Source organism: Diospyros lotus, chromosome 6 (genome assembly GCF_014633365.1).
Source record: "Diospyros lotus cultivar Yz01 chromosome 6, ASM1463336v1, whole genome shotgun sequence".
Taxonomy (NCBI): Eukaryota; Viridiplantae; Streptophyta; class Magnoliopsida; order Ericales; family Ebenaceae; genus Diospyros; species Diospyros lotus.
The window spans coordinates 5235845-5254392 of NC_068343.1; the positions used below are offsets into that span (position 1 = coordinate 5235845).

General features: G+C 36.6%; 3 protein-coding genes across 7 annotated transcripts; 2 read left to right on the forward strand and 1 right to left on the reverse strand.

The window, feature by feature from the left end:
* The first annotated feature begins 5 nt into the window (after window positions 1-5).
* On the forward strand, window positions 6-4121 carry LOC127805021 (elongator complex protein 5-like). Of its 2 annotated transcripts, none has more exons than XM_052342183.1 (4): window positions 6-144; window positions 796-1197; window positions 1282-1374; window positions 1467-4121. In XM_052342183.1, exons 2-4 carry the CDS (start codon window positions 1037-1039, stop codon window positions 1567-1569), a joined length of 357 nt encoding a protein of 118 aa, XP_052198143.1. In that variant the 5' UTR covers window positions 6-144; window positions 796-1036; the 3' UTR covers window positions 1570-4121. The 2 variants fall into 2 exon arrangements, with proteins under 2 accessions (XP_052198143.1, XP_052198144.1); XM_052342184.1 differs by lacking the exons at window positions 6-144; window positions 796-1197 and having other exon boundaries at window positions 1330-1374; window positions 1467-1570; window positions 1831-1877; window positions 3926-4121.
* Window positions 4122-4271: 150 nt separating this feature from the next.
* On the reverse strand, window positions 4272-12158 carry LOC127805019 (uncharacterized). 4 transcript variants are annotated; one of them, XM_052342180.1, is made up of 10 exons: window positions 11834-12158; window positions 8958-9053; window positions 7356-7440; window positions 7008-7129; window positions 6796-6820; window positions 6612-6695; window positions 6431-6460; window positions 6245-6350; window positions 6063-6127; window positions 4272-4986 (listed from the first exon to the last, which is right to left on the reverse strand). In XM_052342180.1, the coding sequence occupies exons 1-9, from the start codon at window positions 11921-11923 to the stop codon at window positions 6064-6066; spliced, it is 702 nt and encodes a 233-aa protein (XP_052198140.1). In that variant the 5' UTR covers window positions 11924-12158; the 3' UTR covers window positions 4272-4986; window position 6063. The 4 variants fall into 4 exon arrangements, with proteins under 4 accessions (XP_052198140.1, XP_052198141.1, XP_052198137.1 ...); XM_052342181.1 differs by lacking the exon at window positions 4272-4986 and adding an exon at window positions 5214-5295; XM_052342177.1 differs by lacking the exon at window positions 4272-4986 and adding an exon at window positions 5214-5488.
* A 4678-nt stretch (window positions 12159-16836) lies between these two features.
* LOC127803289 (uncharacterized) lies at window positions 16837-18405 on the forward strand. The gene has a single exon (XM_052339405.1). The coding sequence runs from the start codon at window positions 17230-17232 to the stop codon at window positions 17983-17985; it is 756 nt and encodes a 251-aa protein (XP_052195365.1). The 5' UTR covers window positions 16837-17229; the 3' UTR covers window positions 17986-18405.
* Window positions 18406-18548: the final 143 nt, after the last annotated feature.

The following is an 18548-nucleotide window of genomic DNA, read 5'->3' on the forward strand; positions in this document are numbered from 1 at the left end:
GTGCATCTAGTTGAGTTTGTCGTGCGAGGTTGAAGTTACCTTAACACGGGTTTGCCCGTAAAAAGTTCTGGTGATGTGCATGCAATAAGCAGAGGTGGTGTGTGGGGGTTCTTAGCATTTTTATGGAAAAGATATTCATTGCAGGTAATTTGATGTCATCCAAACACCTGTGTTTATAGATAACCTCTTACCTCTACGGTTAATTTTCGGTATTGGGGCTCTGGGTATTTTTTTTAACAATCAAGAGTTTAGATGGGTAGCTTTTGATGTTGAATTTTAACCATTAAAATGAAAGAAGTAGTGGGGCTTAAATGACCAATTGGGCGGTCCTGTGTTGAAATGCTTTCAAAATGATTTTCATTCGGCTATTATTGTCACATTGTCAGGTTCTGAACCATAAGCCAGCTAGCTGATAGCTGGTGTATTGATTTATTACGTAACGTTTCTTCACCTCCTTTGTCTCTGGCTTTTTATCTCTAGTGAGGTTCGGTAATATCTCCTTTTTCTTTAATGATGGTATCTTAATAGAGAAATAGTGCATTTCAGTCATCCTCTAGTTCCATTAAAAGCAAAAAGACTTAGACTTGAAGGAAAAAAAAAAAGGAAGAAAAACTGAGAATCGACATTTCAAAAGCCACAATCCTTCATATATTATAATTTTTAAGATATAACAAATATGGATTTTAATTTATAGCTAAATTTCCAAGGTGCAAGTGTAATTTACCAATTAAACCTTATTAGTTTGACCAAAATTGTAATATTATTTTTGCTTCACATTTAATTGACTCCGGACAGTAGGTTATCCTCCTTGATATATTGAAGGGAGGAGAAAGCTGAGCAAGAAATAGGGTGTATGCAAGTAACATCCAAAAGCTTGGGCTTTTGTATAATTAGTTAAAACTCTGGGGGCATCAGGAGGGAAAAAGAAAACAACAAGAGGAGGGAAAATATAGTTGGCCGATTCGTCTTGGACCTAGGGTTTTGTTCCGACTTCAAAACCTCTTCCCTGGCCGGAGCTCCAAGCCACCCAGTGAAAATGGCGGAATCGATCTGCAGAACCCTTCGGGACGGACCACTCGACGGTGAACACGCTCCGGCGCTCACAATTAAAGACTTCATCGACTCGCCGTTCGGACCCTACGTCTTCAACAACACTCAACTATCCGCCTACATTTTGGCGGGAAAATCTCAATCGCAGTGAGTTCATTTTTATCAGAACACATTAGCCTTCTTGTTTTTGGTCTCTGATCATTGAATCTAACAGTGCGATTGTATCCATAGCGCTCTCCTGCTCGTTGCTTTGTCGCGGAGTCCATCTTTCTTCGTTGATTTGCTTAAGAGTAGAGGCTACGACGTCGCCTCATTGCGTAAATGGTTAGGACTAGAACTGCTTGAATGCGTGATTAATCAAATGAACATAAGTTGTGGTTTCTAAAGTGTGTGGCTACTTGTCAATTCTGGCACAGGCCAAGGTTCTGGATTGTTATTCAGATCCTCTCGGATGGAAGGACCGGCACATGGAGTGTGGAACTGTTACCAATATCTCTGCTGAAGCTTCAGACACAGTGAGGTTGTTTAAGGATGTTAGAAATTTGGACAATTTGTCCTCTTCAATTTTTTATCCAGGGAAAAGTATGGTTGTAAACTATTTCCATAGGAGAGTGCTAAAGGTTTGTTGTTTTGTTGTTTTCTGGGGTTATGTGTATTTAGTTTTTGGGGAGGGGGCGGTTTAAAATATTTTAAGCATAACATGGAAAAATGACGTAAATAGTCATGATCTCTGGTGCTTCACTTGTTCATTTCTTTTAAATGTGTTGTATGTCATTGCAGAAATGGTTGGACAGGGAAAAGGGAGATTCTGAGTTGCCATAGACTCGGTAACTCCAAACCCATAACTGTGAATGTTTATTTGTAGCAGCGACTATAGTTGTTAATAATAAATAAGTACATAACAAGGGAAACCATCTTATGGAGGGGAAAATATGTACAGAGTAATTATATTTATATTATATAATTAATTAAAGGGCAATATTGTTATCTTGAGCTTTGGAATGAAGTTTAAGTGCTGATATTTGTTAATTTTTGTTGAAGTTGATAGTGGGAATTACTGATTTGATGAAATTATACTTCCCTAGTGGTTTTGCATTTAAATCATTTGATGAAACTTGTTCTTTTGTTATTTGCATATTCTTTTCTATGCTGGTTTTAATGAATGCATTTCTTTTCTGCTTTTAACATACCCAACGTATTAGGATTAAGGCAAGATATATTGTTGTTGCTTTGGACTCGCTCGCTCTCTGTCATGTATATGATTGCTATCTTCGCTCTCTGTCATGTATATGATTGCTATCTTCCAGGTAACTGATGTGCTAAGATATGCATCATTATCTTCAGTTGCTTCTCTTTCGAGTAACCTCCATATGTGTGGCATGTCTTTGGTAACCCAATCTCCCCTCTCATTTACTGCTTCTGTTACGCCTGAGCAACTATTATAGATGTTAAATGCCATATTAATCTTTGGATTTCTTGCAGCTCCAGCAAATTTACTTGATTATACTTTTCGGAAAAGTAGAATTGTATGCTTCCAAAAATTATGCAACAAGACCTTTTGTTTACTTGTCTACTTGATTTTGTAAAGTTCATTCCTATCACTGGGAACTAGCTTACTAGGCTACATCTGTCCTCCTGTGTGATGTCACCTTGTTCACACTGTCGATGCCATCATATTGGATGACCTACATTGTGTTGCAAACGGGGATGTCCACAAGTTAGGGTAGACTCGAGAACCAAACCAAACCAATGTGACTGGTTCGCCTTTTTTAATGGATCGATTCAGTCTTGGGTCCAAAAAATTGGACCTGATGGAGATTGGTTTGGTCCTGGGTCCAGGCATTCAGGTCTATGGACCCACCTCAAACCAATTGATATATGTATAAATATATAAAATAAATACATAAGATTCGATTGTCTGGGATATTTTGTGAATTTATTAGTTGATTGCTGTGAGTTAAAACAATTACTAATTGTTGTGTAGTGTGCTTAGGTGCAAATTGTTTGTTGAACATTGATATTAATTTTTTCCAAATTTCAGATAACAAAAAATTGAGATTAAAAGATTATTATATGTAATTGAAATCAAAACCCGAACCAAACCAACCATAATTGCGAGTCCTTGGTGTGTTGGAATAGTTGTTGCCTGTTACTGCCATTTACCTTTTTTTTATTTTATTTGAGAAGCTAATTTAACATATTCGGCGCATACATGATGGACCAATATGTTTCTTGCAGATAAATGAAATGTCAACATATCTTCTGTACTGAAGAAACTATTATAATTATAGTGATTTTATTTGTAGTTAAAGATAAATAGTTTTTTATTTTTAGCTGACAAGGTTCTGATGAAATGATTGCGCACCCTTCGCCTCGCCAACCGTCACTGCATCCTCCGACAGTCGGTGAGGCAATGGTAGCGAGGCGAAGGGCGGTCGGCGATTGCATCGCAGCCATGGAAAGGGAGAGAGGAGAGAGCAGGGCAGTGGCCCACTTTGCAAAGTAGACGAAGGCATTTTGATCTTTTAGCCCCCATTCGATAAGCCCCTCGTTAAGCTCTTCTGACACTCAAGAATTTTCCTTGCTGTACATGCACATTTGCTATTGTGTACACTCTTAAGCTGATGGCATTTTTCAATGTACTCTCAAAATGCATTCATTACTGGTACTCTTTGCAAGTTATGTCACTTCAGTGCGTACTGCCTTTCATGTTGTAGTACATTTCAGTGGTCAAACTTAAGAGATGGGTCCTATTGTGATATTTAATCTTCAATTTTCTTTTACTAAGTGAAGAAACTTAGTCTAGTTCTATATAAAACAACTTCACATCATGCAGTTCCACTGTTTTTCCTAATTTTTTTTTTTTAAATTGTAGATCAAGATTCTTGTGCATTTTGGTTGATTATTATCAGAATTATAGCGTTCAGTAACAGTATTGAATGTGTGGATACTTCTTTTGGCCGGTGCAATTCAACCCACAACTGTCAGAAAACGAGAGAATTGAGAGGGCAAAAGTGATGCTTACGTTTGAGCACCAAGGTATCTTTATTTTGGATATATTTTACTTTAAATTTGATTTCTACTGAAATGTATGTTCTGTTAAGGGATTTTCCTCTCTTGCCTTTTCGGGAGCTAGTAAACCTACTGAAATCTACGACGGTGCGATCCCGCAATGAGAGTAGAGTCTGGCTCTCCTGTTGGGAAATCGCAAATGCACGAGGATCCTGCCAAGGGCGAGATTATCTACTTTCGTGATTCAGATGATGAGATGCCAGATTCTGACGAGGACCCAGATGACGATTTGGACATATGACACCACTAATATGCTTCTCCATTCCAGAATTTGTTTATAATGTTTGGATTAATATTCACCTTGGCATTTTCAGGTGGACCATGCTGATAACTTGGGAAAATTCTGGCTGAATAGTTAGGGGCAGTTTCTAGGATGCTTATTGAAACCAAGGGTTTTATGCACCCCTTCTTGATGTTCTGAAAAGAAAAAGCCGTTAATTTCTATGGACTTGTAGTTCTGTAATATACTCAAGCTGTTCGATAAAATTCTTGTAGTCCAGCATGAGGAGCAAGTCGCTGTAATGATGTAAGAAGCGCGTTAGTAAAGGCTTGGAACAGGTTTAGCCTTGTTGGATGCTCCATGTGCATCAAAAGCCTCAGCATCTACGGTAACGAAATTCTTGGTCCGTTTGAAAAAATATTAGCTGAGAAACCAGCTTAGAGGGGCTTGTTTGAATTCACTGTAAGATTACAGGGAGCGGTAGGGGCTAATGAGAGCACAGGTAGGTGTAGTTTCAAAATGACTGCGAAGGCAGCAGCAATATCCTTCCATCAGACCACAAACAGACCCATGTAATTTAACTTGTTATCTCTGTCGCATATTGCACGCCTGTTCTCATGAAGGAAAGGCAGGTCGGTATAACCCTGTGGAGATCCTCAACATCAAAAACAGCCTGACAAAAAAATTTCACAAAAAAGAAAGGCAGAATTTCCAAAAATGTAGAGGAAAGAGATTCCTGCATTTGGTTACTGATACTCTTTTTTTGTTTTTGGGCCAGGGTAACAATTACTTGTTACTGTGGCCCTCAGGCCCACTGCCTCGATCAACCGAGTTGAATTCAAGGCATCAGAAGCCTAGGCTTTTCTTAGAATTTCAAGCAAGCTGCGTTTCCATTAAAGTCTTCCAATAGCCTTTCAAGTATAATAAACTTTTGGCGCATCCATAAAATTATCCTATACAGCATAAATCAGAAATGTAAACCCCGGGAAAGGGTCGAAAGAATGAAGGCATCGAAGCTTTGTTAGAGCAACAAAACAAAAATGCTGGAATGGTATGGTACATGATATCTTGAAAGAAATAGTACGAATGAATGAGCACCACTTCTCTACATAGATATCAAGAAGAATTCAGGACCTGTCCGGGAACCTGTAATTAAATGCAAAATTCCAAGTTAGGGTAAAGATGAAATGCTTATTTTGCTTTTAAATTTTCCCTCTTCCTCTCTACTCTGTAACACTTCAAACTCCAGACTTTCAAGAGTATATGCTGACAATATAGTTGCAAAGGAGGTCGCATGATTCAAGGAAAGTCTTGTCGAAAAACAAGGTTAACTAAAGTTTATACTCCTGAATAGGGCAGGAGGCATAACACCAGAGCTGAACATACACGTACACACACGCCAAAGCTTAGAATGCTATGTGCAACTCGCATGAAGGCCTCTTCATGTAAAGGAATATTCTCTATTTACAATGCTGAAGTCATTGTGCCTGTTATAGCATGACTGCGGGTTTTAAGTTAACTAGTGGTGCACTGTTCTTATGGCTAAACGCACTTAATCTGATGTTACATGTTAGCAATGGGCTTTCCGTGAAGAACATGCATCTAAATATTTTGGTGACAGCTTGTGGAGTGAAGTGTGATTAAGTTCTGCCTTTCCAGAAACATGCAAATGCACCATAGGAACGCATAAAATCTAAGAGTTACATGGTCAGCATCGTACCTCAAGACAAGATGACAAGTCCAACATAAATGGCTCCACAAAGAAATATGAAAGAGATCATTCCCCTGCAAGAAGAAACCATAAGTGAAGAACGTGACGGAATCATGGAAACATTCACATTCAAACAGAACATGTATTATTCAACCACTCATGATCCTGTTGGTGACTGCAAAAAAACGCACCATATGACACCCCACGCAACACCATTGCAAGGGCAAAAGCAAAGTTCTGCAAACTTCTCGGCATCACTTGAATGAACTCTTCGAGATATTAGATCATCATAAATATCTGCATTGTTGTTTTAGTCAAATGAGATTCATAGCTTTGTAAGCATCTACTCTATTCATGCGGCAAGGATGAGACTGTACCATAAACTGAAAACAGACTGTTCATTACACCTGCATAATTTGCCAAAATAAGACATAAGAAACTTTTCTTGGCCCATGGAAGAAATGAAAAGCGGATTCAGAAGAAAAATGAAGAGTAAAAAGAAAAAATGGGAGAAAGTCCATAAAAAACATGGTGTTGTAGGAGGGAGAAAGCATATACCAATGAAGAGAATGATGTATCGGAGGATACGGAATTTTGTGTATTCTTGAAGAACCCAAACTACAGCGAGGAAAATTATAAATCCTGAGAAGATCAATCTGTAAGTTTCTGTACTTAAACAGCAACAAGCATTGGATATTAAAAAGTCATATGATGGAGATATCAAAATCTTGGAAGTACTCACCAATGCAAAGTCCTCGAAGGGTCCACTGTTTCAATAATAGGATAATAAAGCAAGTAAGACAGTACCATTTTGAACTTAGAGATTTCATTCTTTTCTTCAAATAATAATACTAAAAATAAAAGAATAATTAAATAAAAACAAACTAGCAGCAAGAGTAATTAAATGTGGCATCTGCAGATCATGCTGCACAACTATAAATCTTTGTTACTCACATTTTTAGCAACACAGAGCACAATAAACAGAGCAAGAGCAAAACAACCAGCAGCAATTCTCGTGGTGAGCAGAGTCGTGGATGCTAGTATGAAAACCATCCCCCAAAATGATGAACCAAGATCTAAATACAAGAAGCAATTATTAAAATCCGATTCCTTAAAAAGAAACCTAATGCAAAAATCAAGATAAGACAGTTTGAGATAAATTTAATTTCGAAGGCCATTTGGATCCAATCACGTTGACAATTACACTCCACTTTGGCAGTTTCCCTGGATGTTGTACTTTAGGTTTGTTGCAAAAATTAAGAATGATTGTAAAGAGCAATAAGGAGGGGAAAAGGCCATTACATCCAGCAGGCAAGATTATCCAGTATATACCACCACGAGTTTGTGTCAACCCACCCTCATTTGCGTGGACCTGAATGCCCTCCACCTGCATATCAGCATAGGTCAGACAATTTGCGGTGGAGGTTATCAAAGAAGAAATTAACCAAGTGGCATTGGAATCTAAAAGGCATCCGATGGAGTCCTCAACCCAAACCAATTTGACCACAAGTAACACAGTGCTTGCTGCCATCTGGATGGCAGTATCATCAAGCAATTAGCAATTGAATGCATTCAAGACAATATACTGTGTATTAGCAGCTGAAGCAATTAATATTTTGAAAAACTAATTAATTTTACCCTAAGTCTGTTTTCCCTTTTATTTTTTCTCTACATTTTTCTCCTTTTGTTCTTTTTATCCTCCTTCACCTAGAAATAGAGTCATGGCTGACACCAGACTACATCAACAAAAACATGGATGCTATAAATTGTTTGAGGAACATATGGGCCATGTTGCACTCCTAATATGAGTACCACAGACAAGCCCTCACTTCTTACCATGGAGAGAACTTTAGATAATTATTCTTGCCATGGAGAGAACCTTCAGTATTTATTTTTAGTCACAAACAATGCAACACCATTTCTATGCAACATCATTTCTTCTCTTGTTCGCTACTGTTAAAAGGTTGTTTTCACACGCAGATGTCTGCATCCTAACTGAGAGTCAAGATCAGACCCTAGTTCATTATGGCTTCGGTTTGATAGGTCCTAAGTAAATGTGGAATATCAATGAGTTAACTGATACTTTACATAAGGATCACTTCTAGTCTTTGTAAGGAAAAAAAGCCCATGTAGATTAAAAAAGACCTTAAATTAAGTGATGATGGCTCTTGCAGTTGCTATCTTCTTGAACTATATACCATCCATAACACATACTCAAGTCTTGTTAACAGAAATAAGCACATGCTGATAAGAAAGGTACTAAATTTTGGCAAAGCTGCATAACTACATGGAAACGTTTTAAGTGAAATTAAATTCCTTAAATGAATAAAGAAGAATCAAATGAAAGCATAAATCTTTCTGGATTAATGTGGTTAGCAGTCCGCTATTGTTGAGGGAGGATGCAGGTAAAATGGACAGTTGCCAAGTAGCATAGTTAGAGAAAATTTCTCTGGCCCTGCCTCACATCTCCCAGAATCCAATTCTGAAAGTTCCACAAAAGACAATGAATATTTCTTATAGAGAAATCATATATTTGGTCTAAGAAACTGAAAATACCCTTTCCAAATCATTGAAATGTAAATCATGCTACCAACTTATACAACAATCACTAAATGAGGTTGAAGTGGATAGGGTCAAATAGAAGCACAATACTAACATAAGACAGATATTTTATCTGAAGCAGCAATGAAAAACCATGGGAATGCCTGAGCAAACAAAAAAACAAAATGGCAATGAGAGAAGGAGAAGAACAGACAAATGAAAGAGGAGCCAAAGACCAAAGAAACCGAAGCAGGAAATTGTATTCTCTGCAAGTTCAAAACAGAAAGTAGGGCCAGAGATTTCTTACCTCATCACAGGCAATCCTTTGAATAAAATAATACAATGGAAGAAACAGATTCTTACCTCACCACATGTGAGCTTACAAGCAATTGCATGGCTTGCCTCATGAAGAAATACAGTGATCAGTTTAAAAGGTGTGAGAATGAAGGTCCTCCATAGCTGTTTGATCAAAAGAAACACTTTAACAGAAATCATAGAAAAGACAAATCAAGAGAAAAAGAAAAATATTAGTAGGGCAATAATTATTTAGCATTGTACATTACATTTATCATTTATTTCAAATAGCATAAATAAACTCTGTAGAACTTGAATCATCCTTTCCAACTATGTACATTTTTTCTTGGTGCCACTGGTTTTCCTAGTCGCATCACCTAGACCCATTTAAATTTCTTAACGTTTTGCTTCCCTATCAGACTAATAGGTACTCCTATGAGAAGAGTGGATGGAATATGTCACGAACTCTAACTACATAAAGATTATGTACCAAGGTCAAAGGAGATTTGTCTTGCCAAACATCATCTGAGATGGACACATCAAAAATGATAAAATTAATAAGAGAGCATAAGATTTGAACTTTAAAAAAGAAGGGGGAAAGAAGACAAAAACGGAAATCATATATGACAGCAATCCCAAAGCCTAATCCCACTAGATGGGATTGGCAAAAAAGGGGAAATCTTACAAGTTGCCAAATAAGCAAGCATGCACTAATCCTTTATAACATACACAAAAAGTAAATCATGAACTAATATCTTAAAAGACCAGAATACATGTATGCATGTGCATTTGCTCAGGCAATAACATATTGTGGCAAATTGGATCCCCCCCCCCCCCCCCCCCCCCCCCCCCCCCAAAAAAAAAGAAAACTATTTGTAGGACACCAGATCCCATTATGCATCTGATATTTACTGGTCTTCATCTTCTGAAATTGGATGTTAGTACAAATATCAGATGCATAATGTGAGCATGTGTACTAACATTTCAATTTCGAAAGATGAAGATGGGAAAAAATATCAGATGCATAATGATCAGTGGTAGAGCCAAGATTTGAAGCCAGTGGGGTCAATTAAACACAACTATCAAACGAAGTAAAGTAATAACACAAAAAAATTTCTACTTATGATAACATTTAAATGTACAAAAATATTATTATATCTATGAATCTATCCATAATGAGTTTTCATATTTTGAAAGAACCGTATAATTGGTTCATTATCAACACTGTTAAGTTGTTAACCATAAGCTTAAATAATCCAAATTTAATAATAGAAGTCCAACTATACAGATTCAATAAAAAAAAAATCATAAATATCATAATCGCTAATGTTATTCTTGTTTCTTAAAGCAATTGAGTATAACTAAATATAAACATAAAGCAAACAAATTCCCAATCTAAATTTAGGTTAATAGTTAACACACTTCAATTGTGGAAAAAATCACATAAAAGGTTCAATTTTCTCTATCTTCCATGTCTTCTAATGACTGGATGAATTGAAAATTTTCATCTTTGAGTGGGATCAAACTATAATTAATCTAACTATATACATGTATATAATAAAAGAAACCAACCTAGTGGGGTCAATTGACCCCACTTGAACCATGCTGGCTCTGCTCCTGATAATGATATGTGGTTTGTTTTGCATATTCTCTAATACAATCTCCAAACAACAATAACAAGAAGTTTCAATCGTACTGAGTGGGGATAGCTACTAAGATTCTAGTGTGCCAATCATCTCTATCCGTAACTATATCCCTTGTAAGGTTAATATTTTACATCTCAGGCCCAAAAGTTTTTTTAACAAATTTTCTTTAATTTCCTTTTACCACTTTAGGCACAACAAACTTCTTTCTTCCCATATTCTTCTCTCACAAATGTGTCTTGTCATTTCTAGTTCCACATGTTCAGATAATCTTAGATGTGTCTTCCATATCCTATCTTCAATGAGAGCCACTTCAACCCCATTTGCATATCCTCATTTCTTCTATAGCTAAACATCCAACATGACATAACTCAATTACGTTCATATTTTACAAGTGTTAACACTTAACTAACAATGTACGCCATACAACAGAATTGGTTTTATAACCATTTGATATTTTTATTTGGATTTTATAGTTACATAATATGCTAGATGCATTATCCACTTTACCTATTCTACTGTAATTTGTGAGTAACATACTAATATCCACAATTAATTTCCCAGTCTTCTTAAACAATTCATAAGAGATATCTAAACTATATTTTTTCCATAAAAACTCAATATTCAAATATCAACACAACAAACTGGGATAGGTATCGTATTTGTCAATGGTACGATACAGAAAACTATATAGCATCGGTACGGAACTGTATTAAACAATAACAAGTACCAATTCAAATACATCAGTACAATAAATTGACGATATATATTCTTAAAAATATATACAAATGGAGTGAAATTTTCTATACAAGATAACATTGTCGAAATGTATAAAATCATCAATACTGTCAAACAATTTAACGAAATAATATAACAATGCCTCCAAACCAACATACACATCATACACACAGTAGATTATACAATTGATTGAATTGAATACAAAATATTTTTGGATTGGTTATTGCAAGAAACAAACTTAATAGCATCGATTTATTTATATAAACACCTTTTTTCCCGATAAGTTACATGCTGACATGTATAAGCGTATCACAACAACACCAACAACAAATTAGGAGCTGTGTTAATTTTTACTCTCGCTAATGATCTGAGGCAAATCATACGAGGTAAAATGAAAGGAGAGGAAAGCTTTGGAGCACCATAAGCATGAAGAAATAACGCTCAGCTTCTGGATCTAAAGCAAGAAAGTAAATAACAAAGGAGGAATATATTTGAAAATAGAAAAGAAGGAAGGAAAAGAGAGCAATAGAGGTAAAAGAAACCTCGCAAAGGAGAGAATCGTACCACAAGAATCACGACGGTGAAGATGCCGATAGTGGCGAGGAAGACCTTCTGGTCGTGGTGGCAACAGCCTTTAAGCTCCCAATTCGCCATTTGTCTCTGCCGAAATCACCGCAAACGATCGACAGAGAGCAGAACGGAGTCCAATTAATGTCCGAGAGAGAGAGAAAGGGAGGGAGGGAGGCCCTGTCTTTTGAAATTCAAACGTGGAATCGGCAATTGCGTGCGAGGGCGAGAGAGATTAGGAAAACACGCGCTTATGGAGTCGTAATGGGAATGGGAAGCTCTGGAAACGAAGATTTGACCTTCAAGCAGCGCACGCCGTCACTTCACTGTGGACTTGGTCGTCAAGTTTATTACAATTGGGATTCCAATCTGGCACGGCGGTAGGAATTCTCACAACAAATCGTTATTTGCCACTTCACAGTTCACGCGATAACAAAGTTGTTGTATCTTGATTCCGTATAAAATACAGATATTAAGTAAAAGTACTGTAATCTAATCTTATATTATTTAAAATTTATGTGTAATGATCGAAGTTTAGTAATTAATAAAGATAAATTTAAATATATTCACCTATACCCCTTTAAGTTAAAGACATTGATGGTCTCTGTGCTCTTGAAAATAAAATGATCCTTTTCATTAAAATAAATTAGAAACAAAAAAAAATATTTTGCATAGAAACCACGACAAAATTACCAACATCCGATGGGAAGTGGGAATTGGCAAAATCGACATTGATAGGATGAACTAGTATCGTTGATCTTTCTATCATGTGCAGTTGACTAGTCTACCCAATCAATGTCAAATTCACTAATTCTTACATCTAATAAGTTAATAAGTTGTTGTTGCTGCTAATTTTATTATGGTTCATGGGTAGGTTTGCCATAGCCAAAGTTTCATTTGCCCATAAATGTGTGTTTCTTATTACTCATCTATCGTTAGAACACATTGTTACTATATATGATTCATACGGCATTTTTTACAAATTTTGTTATATGTAAAAATTTAATGATAATGTCAAATTACTTTATTGTTACTATAGCATTCGTAGGCATTGTTGTAAGAAATAACAGACAATGTGATTTTCATAATCAACATATTAGAATTGGAAGATATTTGACAATAAGGTGTGATTAGGTTATTAGAAATTAATTTGATCGCGATTGTATTAGGTTGTGGAATTGACTTTGTAAATGACAGAGTTTTTTGCCATTTTTCTTTATCTTGCTTGGGAACTGAGAAAATTAAAAGGGTTTCAATGAAATTCTCTCTAAATTATAATTTTAAATTAAGTGATAGACTTTAATTAAATAAAAGAACAATCATCATGTCTCTCTTCGATCTCCAGCTTTAATCACCCACCTTAAAAATAAGTACAAATATTATATTAGGTGCATTCAAATGATAAAAATAGTGAAATAAATAAATTAACAGTTCATGGGGTTAATTACACCAATAATAACTTAACTTTGCATTCTATTACTGTTTAGTCACTGAATTTTAAAATGCTACCTGTTAGTCACTGATATTTCAAAACGGTTATTGTTTAGTCACTGAACTTTGAAATATTACCTATTAGTCACTGATATTTCAAAATTCTTACTATTTAGTCACTGAACTTTAAAATATTATCCATTAGTCATTCATATTTCAAAATTATTACTGCTTAATTACTGAACTTTAAAATATTACCTGCTAATCATTGATATTTCAAAATCGTTTTTTACCCATCACTCGATAGTTATTAAACTTTAAGTTCATGAGTGACGAATGAGGAACAGTTTTGAAATATTAATAACTAATAAGTAATATTTTAAAGTTTAGTGTAACAATTTTGAAATATCAGTGACTAATAGGTAACATTTTAAAGTTTAATAATTAAGCAGTAACAGTTTTGAAATATCAGTGACTAATAAGTAACATTTCAAAGTTCAGTGACTGAGCAGTAATCGTTTTGAAATATCAAATGACTAACAAGTAATATTTTAAAATTTAATGACCAAATAATAATAGAATGTAAAGTTATGTTATTATTGTTGTAATTAATCCGATTCATATGAGACATTTAATAATCAATTTAGTTTCCATATGGAAGATTGATCGAGAAAGTAATTTATCAAAAATCCCAGGGAGAGAGAGGGGGAGCCCCCGCCGGCGCCCCGGGGGGGGGGGGGGGGGGGGGGGGGGGGGGGGTGTTGTTGTATTGCCAAATGGAAGGGCCAGGTTCCGACCCCCGGCTGTCCAATTAATGCGTAGACGGGCAGGGATACTAGACGTACCATTAAATCCAAAATGTTGGGCTCTTACTGTGCTGTAGTTTTGGGCTGATGGGTTACGGCAAGTTTGTTTGTTGTCGTTTTTTTTTATTAATATTATTTTATTTTACTCTTTTTAAAAAACGTTATATATAAATCAATTTTTTTTTAAAAAATGGCACAAAAAGAAAATATCAACTTAAAATAAAAATATTTTCTTCTTATTTTAGTTTAAATTTTAAACAAAAAATATACAAGGGGCATGAATATAGTAACTCAAACGGGTGTATGAATTAAGAGGGTGCTCGACTTCCTATTTTTAAAATGAGCTTTTAAAGTTTTTTAGTTTTTAAGTTGTGTAAAAATTTAAAATTTGAATAATATTTAAACTGATAACGTGTTTAGATAAATATACTTTTAAGTTGTCAGTTATATAGTTATATGTTTGATTTGAAAGAATTGATAAATTATCAAAATTTAAAAAAAAAGACTAAAGTAAACATGTTGTTAAGAATGCAAATAAAATTCATAAAAATACTAATTTTTAATAAAAATATTAAATATATTAATTTAATATATATTAATATATATATATATAGAGAGAGAGGGGGCACTAGGGGCGACGATAATGGCGAGAGGAGGCAATGGAGGAGAAGATATAGGTGTCGACGATGAGTTGGAGATGACAAATGGATAGAATGGAGATTGATGAATGACGAAAATGAGTCTAGTTGACCGGTGATTGAGATGTGTTTGACAACAGGATGAGAAAGCAAAGAGATAAAGAAAGATAAATATTAAAAATATATATTTTATTTGAGAATAAATAAATAATTTAATTAATTTACATAAATTTATATAGACTTATTTAGTCAACACAAAAAGTTTCTATGAGCTTTGAAAAAACAAGGGGGGAGGGGTTGATACTAAATTAGGTTAAAAGTTGAATAATATCGAAGTTTTTAAATATTATTAAGGGTGTAAAAAAATAAGTTGCGGTAAAAATAAATAACTTATAAACTGCTAAACCAATAAGCCAAACACCCTCTGAACGTATAGGCAGAAGGGGCAGCGACTGGCAGTGTCCAGAAAACAAACTGATAGACACAGGCTGACAAACTGACAATGGAATTATTGTAATTCAATCATTCCAAGTCTTCACCAACCAAATCAAGAGCTTCACTTCACCCTTCATCCCTCCCTCCCTCAATTCATCCACCTCTCGGCCGGTCCTGTCCGAACCATGAAAGCCTCCTAAAGCTGGATAGAAGGTTATCATCACTTATTACCAATCTGTTCTGTAAAGCTAGCTTTAACTTTCTGAGTCGGTCGTTGAGAGGTTAGGTTAATCTGTTTCGTTATTAGAATTGGAACTTCCCATTAAACTGAAAAACAAAAATAAAAAAGAAAACAAACATGGAAAGCGAAAAACAAGACCGCACAACAGTGATGGGTGATCGATGAGGTTTTCACTTTCCAGCCCACCGCCCAAGGTGCAGATCAACTTTGGCGAGATGCGTTTGGTAGGCCTTCTTATCCTTTATAACTTTTTGCCACTACGTCTTTTCTAGGCCACTAGTGATCATGTTCATTTTCATCTAATCTAACGCACAAAACTAAGCCTTTTAACAGACACATCCCATTGTTGGTTCAAGTAGTACCCTTACCCTTAATCGTCGAGATATTTTCAACAATAGAAGGGGGCCGATGTTTCGGTTTCTTCTTTCAGCGTTTGGTCACATGGAAAAAGAGAGAAAGCTCTGGAAAGAGATGGGAAAGAAGAATTCCCAAGGGTTCAATTCATTATCCACTCCCACTGCTATAATTTGGACCGCGGAGGGAGTGAGGGATCGATGATGAATCATGAATGTGGATGTAATGGGTTTTGGGCCCATATATCTCGCCAAGAGGGCCACCTTCCCTCGGAAACAGATGCCATCAACTGTTGCGGCAGCCCTTAGTGGGCTTTGGGCCCATCATTCTGGTAACCTTTTCTTTTTGCGTAAGAAAATGGTGGAAGTGTCGTGTTCCATAAGCACTGAGCAGCAGCTGCAATTGTATTGTATTGTATTGTACGACGAGTAGACAGGGCTGTTAGAGAAAGATTTGAACTCTCTGCCTGCCCTTCCGTACTCCACGTAAATGCCGAAACCAAAGATAATTAAGCCCACCAAAAATTAAGAACGCAATCCACTCTTCTGGTTGGCGGTGAATACCAAGGGGTGCTTGGTTTGGTGGCGATGCATATCGCACGTTACCTCGTAGCTGGAAGTAGGTGCAGCCCTAAACCCTGTTCCTGAAAACCACCAATCATTATCCCCAAGTTGTTGGCCTCGTGTATGTAGAATAACCATTATTTCTCTTATCATTTCATTTTCAGCGGCGGATTTGGAAAAGACTGTCACCAAAGTTAGAGTTAATATATAGAGAAGATAATTATATATGTTAGTATAGACTTAATCAAAATATAACATTTAATGTAAAAACAAAATATAAAATATATATGCTTCTTTATTTTTACAAGACTATTTTATCATTAATATTAGATAGTGGGTCAGGAGACTGTCTTTACAAAAACTATAGATATATTTTAAATGCTATATGAAAATTTTATCTATAGAATGATAATAATTATGAGTTCTCATGAATTGCAAGAGTAGCATGTAAGTGGTACTGTTTGTGAGTTTGTGATATTATTATTAATTTTATATAAATAATAATGGGAAGTTATTTTATTTCATGTCGGGCTGGCTGTCCCAACACAATTATTTTCTTGTTAATTAGTAGCTCAACTCAATGAAGAGACGTCGAGGGGTATAATGAATACTGAGGCAGCCTCTGTATATCTTTATCTTTATCCTCAAGTTTCATCTCCCCACGTCCTGATGATCTCTCTCTCTCTCTCTCTCTCTCTCTCTTGCTAATCACTGACGAGTTGAGTTGAGTTGATTACTTTTTCAAGCCTTGGGTTCAAGTTTTCTTGGAGACCCAATTGGCCAATAATCACCGTTTGATGTCTTGCGCTTTTCACTCGGCTTTGAGGCTTCATTTCCTCCATCGAGGCAGAAGAGCAAAGGGTTCAAAGCATCTCTGACTCTTTGTGGTTCATGAGCTTGTAATTTTCCCGGGAAGTCCGAGAAAATGGCAGTCCAGTTGTGCCCCGAGAATTGTAGCCTAGTCGTGAGCCCGAGAATCTCGTTCTCTCACGATCTCTCCCAGTCCGACGTCGTGCCGGTCGAGCAGCAGCTCCTCCGGTCGAACTCCTCGTCCGGCATTGATTTCGATTTCTGCACGCGCAAGAGCAATTACGACCAGGAATCGTCTTCCGCCGATGAGCTTTTCTCCGACGGCAAGATTCTAGCCATCCAAATCAAGAAGAAGGTCGCGCGGCCGAAACAAACACGCTCGCCGGCTCCTTCAGAAGCACCGTTTCCCGACGGTGAAGAAAATCCAGGCAACGAGAGCTCGAAGGAGACGAAAATGGCGGGTTCCGGACCGGATGAGAAGCAGAACTCGAACTCGAAGTCCTTTTGGAGGTTCAAACGGAGCAGTAGTCTCAACTGCGGCAGCGGCTATGCCGGGAGCTTCTGCCCGTTGCCGCTTCTTTCCCGGAGCAACTCAGCTGGGTCGGCGACGAGCATTAAACGATCATCGTCGTCGACATTATCGAAGGAGAATCATCATATCCATAAGCAGAAAAATCAATCCTTGGCAGCGTTGAAGTCGTCGCAGGCTTCTTCTTCGTGTAGTTACCAGAAGCCTCCATTGAAGAAGAGCTACGGGTCTTACGGCAACAACGGCGTTCGAATCAACCCAGTACTGAATGTCGCGCCGGCCAATCTTTTCGGGTTGGGTTCGATCTTTTCAACCGGGAAGGATAAAAACAAGAAGAAATGATTAAAGCTGGGGGATTAATTAATTAGCTGAATCTCACTTGATTCTGTGGTTAAATGGAGAGCAATGGAAACTTATAATTGACGCCACATGCTCTGCAAAACCAGAAACGTAGACAGGAAAACATTGCGTTTGTTGCCATCTCCAAATCTGCTTTTCTTTTTTGCTTTTTCTTTGATCAGTAACTGTCCATTTCTGCTTTTGTTAGTGTGCTTTTGCTTGTTGCTTACAACGCACGGCCATGGTGTATGACTGGTTTTTGTTACACTTTTGGTTCATTCTGTGACAGAGAGGCAAAGACAAATTGGTTATTGTTACTTTTGGGTTATTCTATCATTTTTTAAGCAGAGAATACGAGCTGGTTTGCCATTGGCTGTTCTTGTTCTTTGATTTCATGCGCTTGGTTCTTGTGCGTGTTAAGAATTTAAGACGATGCAAATATCTCTGGGAGAATATAATTATATTTTTGTTCTACCTTTTGTTTAGACTAACTGCTTCCCTCTCTCTGTGAAGTGTGAACTACTTTTGCCAGATCTTGCATTTTCTGGGAGTATATCTTTCTCGTT

Excerpts from the sequence above, each read along its gene's own strand:
- LOC127805021 (XM_052342183.1), top strand. The coding sequence starts at position 1,037 with ATGGCGGAATCGATCTGCAGAACCCTTCGGGACGGACCACTCGACGGT. Across the intron at positions 1,198-1,281 it reads GCGGGAAAATCTCAATCGCA|CGCTCTCCTGCTCGTTGCTT; the intron begins GTGAGTTCATTT and ends TTGTATCCATAG. Across the intron at positions 1,375-1,466 it reads GTCGCCTCATTGCGTAAATG|GCCAAGGTTCTGGATTGTTA; the intron begins GTTAGGACTAGA and ends ATTCTGGCACAG.
- LOC127805019 (XM_052342180.1), bottom strand. The coding sequence starts at position 11,923 with ATGGCGAATTGGGAGCTTAAAGGCTGTTGCCACCACGACCAGAAGGTC. Across the intron at positions 9,054-11,833 it reads TCACCGTCGTGATTCTTGTG|CTATGGAGGACCTTCATTCT; the intron begins GTACGATTCTCT and ends TTGATCAAACAG. Across the intron at positions 6,461-6,611 it reads ATACATCATTCTCTTCATTG|GTGTAATGAACAGTCTGTTT; the intron begins GTATATGCTTTC and ends CAAATTATGCAG.
- LOC127803289 (XM_052339405.1), top strand. The coding sequence starts at position 17,230 with ATGGCAGTCCAGTTGTGCCCCGAGAATTGTAGCCTAGTCGTGAGCCCG.